At 36.5% G+C, this 6,000-nt stretch overlaps 1 protein-coding gene across 1 annotated transcript in view; it reads right to left on the bottom strand.

Annotated features, from left to right (window-relative positions):
• LOC134856016 (annetocin receptor-like) overlaps positions 1 to 3,866 on the bottom strand; it is a gene marked incomplete at its 5' end in the record, with an annotated part of 45,341 nt that extends 41,475 nt beyond the window's left edge. The window contains 1 exon segment of the mRNA XM_063872388.1: positions 3,817 to 3,866. Coding sequence (XP_063728458.1) covers positions 3,817 to 3,866 — 50 coding nt within the window.
• Between the last annotated feature and the right edge of the window lie 2,134 nt (positions 3,867 to 6,000).

Genomic DNA, 6,000 nt, shown 5'->3' on the forward strand with positions numbered 1-6,000 from the left:
CCATCGATCTAATGGGCTTGTAGAACGAATGGTTTATACGATAAAGTCTAAGTTATTAGCAATTTCATTTATTTACCAAAACCTTCTTTAAACTCCTTGATCGAAAAAATTATCTGGAACCTTAGAATCAAAAAACAAGCTTCAACCGGTTGTACTCCGTTCGAGAAACACTTTAATCGAACGGCTAACACTAGACAAAAAAATCTGATTTCCTTTGATAACCGTTTAGATAAAGGGAAATCGATTCTATCTAACCGACGGGGCAGAAACTGGGAATTGCACGATGGTGCGGAAGACGGTTATTTTGACGAGGACAAAAACAGCCCATCGGACCCGGAAGACAACCTACCGCTAGCTCAGATAATCCCGAGCACACTTACACCAGAGGTTCACAACCAGTACAGAGGCCCAAGAAAATCGAAGAAATTAGTTGCTGGAGGTAAACTATATACAAGGGCTACCAACTGAAAAAATGGGGAACCTTATTTTAACTTAGTAAAGAAGGACATCGTTGACTCATCCGATCACACAATAACTCTCGATAACGGTAATATTTTACAAAAATCGGACATGGCTATCAAAGGAAAACTACTCCCCGGTCCCAAAAAAATTTCGGTCAACCAACCATCCATCGGGCACAATTCACATGTACGTTCGAGTTTAGCCGGTAAGAGTAAGCTATCTCCGCCAAAGAAGACTATAGTGACAGACAACCTCCAGCTAAGGCAAGGCACCTCAGGAGCGGGCAAGCCAACTCAGACGTCTGATTCGCCAATAGACGCAGAGACAACTCAAGACCTCATCAATATTTCCTCAGGGTCTTCGTCCTCTTTAAGCTTAAACTCTTGGGACGGGATAATAGACGACTATTTTGACGACATGACCAACAATAACTTACCTCTCAGCCACCCAGCCGAGTCTAACAACTGGTTAAGTGTTACAGGTGATGCTCACTCTCCTCAAACTAGACCCAACCTGTCCGTCAACACAGACCAACCGGCGATCATAGAAGTGCCAGACTCTACTGAGATAGAAGGCTTGGAGAACAGTCCAATCTTGTTGGACAAGGCCCCAGAAGGTGTGGCCCCATTGATTTCCCAACCAATACACTCCAAACTGCGCAGGAACGTTGGATCCCCTCAATTCTTCGGAGATCGGCGATTTATAGATGTGGTTTTGGAAAAAGACTACCGGACTACAGAGTCAGTTACAGTGCAGGACTACAATTTCAACCAAAACAGAACAAACATCTCCATACCCTCACCTTCAGACCTGTTAACACCATTTGCGGTTAGCGGAGGCACCACGAATACCTACCCTGGTCGCAGAAACTGCGTTGACCTGGTCTTCAAAGAAATCCTGCCCATCTGAAAGAGCAAATTATACACCGATTATATCAATTTCAAAAAATACCACCTCCGGATCCTACTCATCAATTCAACCTACCATCAATGACTCATTTGACGAAGAAGACAAAACTAGCGACATAACTTCGACTATCGACCCAGATGTAAAAACCAGACTAGATGATTTTGACGCAAATTTTAACTGATCTGCCTAAAACTAGCAGAAACTTTTCTTTTATTTCATTTTATATTGAACACACTTAATCGATCCTTTTATTGTAGATAACGTTGTACATGTTAACTGTACATCTTGTAGACTAGTGCTGTTTTTTTTATAGTTTTAGTTAATTTGTTTTTATCATATCTTCTGTATAACTGTAAACTCTGTGTATTCCCCTGTACATTTGTACTTTCCTATTTCATTCGTAGATGCTATTTTGCTTGCTGTACTTCTTTTTGGCGCAGTTTGTAAAATTCGTTCCTACTTTGAAGGGAAAAATGGGTGTATGTAGAATTAGTCAGTGAAATTGTAGTTTTATTTTTTTCCGGTGGTAAATGTTGTGATTTGTTTTTAGCTGATTTAAATGACCTTCGGTATTAATTAAATACCGGTCAACTTTGATCGATACGACCATCGGTCGATCATAGAGTGATCGTTCCGTTATTCTTTTAGAAGGTTTTAAATTCACACACTCTATTTTATCTGTTTTAGCTTCTTAAGTAATTGTACATTAGTTGTACGTAAGTCGTAGATCAACAGAATACTTTATTATAAATAATCTAAGAATGTTGTTGAAAGCATTAAAAATGGGAAATTGAGTAACATAAAAACAGTAAAGTTGCGAAGAAAAAAGTTGCAATTGATCAACAAGTAACCAACAACCAACTGTAGTTCATAGCCTAAATGCGCGCTGAAACTAGCGTATCAAAAATAAGGATAATCAATTATAATGGAGTTTTTTTGTTCTTATCTGTAAAAGTGAAAAAATGAGTAGAAGATAGTTGATTTGCAATGGATTCAAAAATTCAAAAATAAATACATCGTTTAACTATAATCGATTATGTTTTACTACCATATACACTGATAAGAAAACTCAAATTTAATCGATTTGGATTCATGGATCTCATCAAATTTAATGTTCGTTTTGATTTAGTGTTCTTTAGTCTTTATTTTATTTAGTCTTTATTTAGTGTTCATTTTTTTCTCAATTCATCATGACGCGTGATTGTGTAAATATGCTGCTTCTCTGGAAAAATGATGAGTCGTTTTAGTGTATAAGATTGCATGAGTTCCAACAAAACGTAGAGATTTGAAAATAATTGATGTTTTGACGCTCCGAGCCGAGTTTGTGGTTTTCGATTACACCCTTGCGACCTAGTCTTAAAATTTCTAGACTGTCGAGACTGAAAATTGATGTTTTTAGATTATGCAGATCGAGGAGGTGCGTCCGCGAACGACGCGATCCAGGAAAAGTTATCTGCAACCGACGGGACCGATGAACTTTCTCCGCAGCCGGAGCATAAATGAATCCGATAGTTACTGCGCGAAGCAATCAGCTCGAACTGATTAGAGTAAAAGTCACAATTTATCAGTCTGAGAAAATATAGCGGCGAGATTTTCTTTTGTTGCAATAGAACTGGGCTCGGCTCCGCCAAAAGCTTACCGCCATCTTTTTTTTTAGTCTATCGAAACCAAAATTCGACAATTTTAGATTAGGCTTGCGACTATACAAACATGTCCAGACTATGAATTTTCGGTCAAGGAATTAAAATCGGCGCAACTTTGAAAGTTTAAAAGTAAATCGCACGCCTCGATACGGATACTGAAAAGTGGAAGAAATTTTTGTGCTTGGATGTTCCTTTTCACGCACTATCAGCTAGAGCGAAAGTAATTAGAATTCTAAATTTTTGCCATTTTGGCACTAGTTGAGACTTTTAATTTTCACCAATGTGGTAGTTCAGGTCTTTTGAGCGCTCTTTTCAAAAAATAGAAAAAATATACTCATTTTCTGCTTTTTTTTTGGGGGGGGGAGGTTTTGGTGGAGTCAACACTAATTTACTTTTCGAAAACTTGAGCTTATCAGCTTAAAAAATTAAAACAATTGAAATCATCACGCGGTGATTAATTTACACGGCCACCTCCAAGTACGAAACTGATAATAACAAGTTCTCAAAGCTTGAAATGGCGCCTAATCCATCGCTCAAAAAAATTAAGACAAATTTTCTGAATCAAAAATGGTTATGTTTTTGACTTGATGTGACTCACTTGACCTCCTCGTCGACTACTTTCCTCCTCTCTCTAAAAACCATTCAGCTACTGCCTTTTTTTTTTTCATTTTTCTACCCCTGTTGTTAGCCGCTTTTTTCTATCTAAGAGAAACTATTATGAGACGTGAATTGAAATCAAACGGCCTTGTGTATTAGATTGGGTCAAATGTTTTTTTTTGATTAAGTTGCTAGTTGTATTTACCTTGACCATCATGAACCCTTTGCAGAGCAGCGTTCCTCCCTTCCACTCCACTGAAACAAAAGATTGGAGAATATTACACGTTACTTTCATCGGTTTTTCACTTTGAGGATAATCTAGGTGATATAGCTTGTACCATGTATGGCCCATTTGTCGTTTTACTCTGCATCCAATTTCTTCTAATAAATCTATTGAAAAATCTCGCAGAACAAAAAGTTTTTTCTCCTCGTTTGTTCAAAACTTTGCCGAAGATTTAATCAAGGATAGCCAGATGCTGTCCGTATAGCATATAATTTTCCGATCTCAATATTTCAACTACAATTTCAAAAATGAGGAAAATAAAAAAATCGAAAAAGTCTTTCGAAAAAATTCAAAAAATTGTTGTTTTTTTTTCATTTTATAATTGTTCCGACCATTGAAAATGAGGAGGAATTTTGTACTCGGGTGTGTTATAGTTTTTTTTCTTTTTGTTTTCAAGAAAAACCGGGTATCACAAACAATCATCGGATTAAGTTGAGTGATATATCATATTAAGGCCCTTTCAATTGTGATTCGAACCAAATTTAAAAATTTCCAAAAATTTTCCCAGTGTCGAGAAAAACCGGTTTGAAACTTTTTATTTTTCGTCTTAATTCAAGCGAATAAAGCCAGCGAGCAGGCTTACAACAGCTAAATTATGCCTAATTTAAGAACTTAAAACTTTTAAAAAATTTTAAAATTTTTTAAATTTATTTAGACATTTTTCTGACAAAAATTTTTGTCCATTCTGCCTGTATTACTATGACTGTCTAATATGCCTAAATTATATTTTTATGTCATATCCTTTTATCACACCAAGCAGAAAAAAACTACATTTATTTGGAAAAAAGACTTCCTAAACCGTAATTTTCTATAGACTATGATCGGAACATTCTGTGCTACTTACACAGTACCCGGCTATCCTTGTTTTCTCTTGAATTCTTTTACCGTAAATGGCAATTGAATAGGTAACAAATTTGCAAGGAAGTTAAATTTAGAGTAAAAATAGCGCAATGGTTTTGTGTGAGTTAATGCTGTCGTCTCCAAATTAGTGAAAAAATTTGTTGGAACTGATAGATAAATAAAATCTTCTTCTTCGTTTCTTTCTTTTTCTTATTCTTCTTTGCCAATTCCATTGTTCCTTCTCGTCACTTCGTGACGTGAAAAGATCAAAAATCAACTAATACTTTATTCCCTTCTTAGCTTTTTATCCCTAAAAATAACAGAAAGATGAAAAACTACGCTAATTATCCTATTCTCTTAGGAAGCAATTATGATATTAAACCTGAATAGCACTTGCCCCAGATTAGGTACGCTTTTGATGGTGTTTGTACGACTCTGTTAAAAAAAAAGATTTTCATTGTTTCAGTTGTACAAACTTAGTACCGGCAGAAGGGGAACTCTAGGACGTCACAAAATACACTCAACAAGAATTAGACCATGGAAATTACCTAACACGAACTTGATTAGATCTTGGTTCTTCGAATTGGAAAACGCCCTAAATTAACACAGGACTAGACCAATATTCTATATCAGCAATTTACCGTGGGAGGGGGGGTTGGGCGATGATGTTCTTCACCCGCTTTATGTAGCGCTCACTATATTTAAAGATACATGAAGCCCAATTAGAATTTAACGTTAAAAAGTAAAAAAAGTCAATGAACTTTTAGTCAATGTAATGCTTATTAATGAACTTCAACTCTACATATCCTGGTCCCCCCTTAGGTACAAGTTTCTGAGATCAATTTTTGGCCGGCAAACATCAAAAATTGTCAAAAGGCGCCTTGGGCGCCAATATAACTAAATTTGAGGGCGGAGCGCGCGCCGAAAAAAACGCAATTTTTTGGTCAAATATTTTTCAAAAAAGCTCAAAACGTCATTTTTAGCCACTTTTTTCTAAAGATTGCCAGCAGCAAAGAAAATTTTTTGTAGGGTCTTTTTAGTATTTTCGGAGAGCTCAGTAAATCAAATTGATCGGCCTAAGAATTGTTTTTTTTTTTCGAAAAACCACCTTCCTAAAAACATTTCTGAGCACGCCGCTGCCGGGGACATTGAAATACTCGCCCAAGGACTGCCATTGAATTATGAATCAGAGAAAATGATATCACTAACAGCTAGTTTGAAAATAATTTTGCATGGTTTATGGACAGAGCAGGCTGTTAAAACCCA

This window comes from Symsagittifera roscoffensis, unplaced genomic scaffold (genome assembly GCF_963678635.1).
Source record: "Symsagittifera roscoffensis unplaced genomic scaffold, txSymRosc1.1 SCAFFOLD_242, whole genome shotgun sequence".
NCBI lineage: Eukaryota > Metazoa > Xenacoelomorpha > Acoela > Convolutidae > Symsagittifera > Symsagittifera roscoffensis.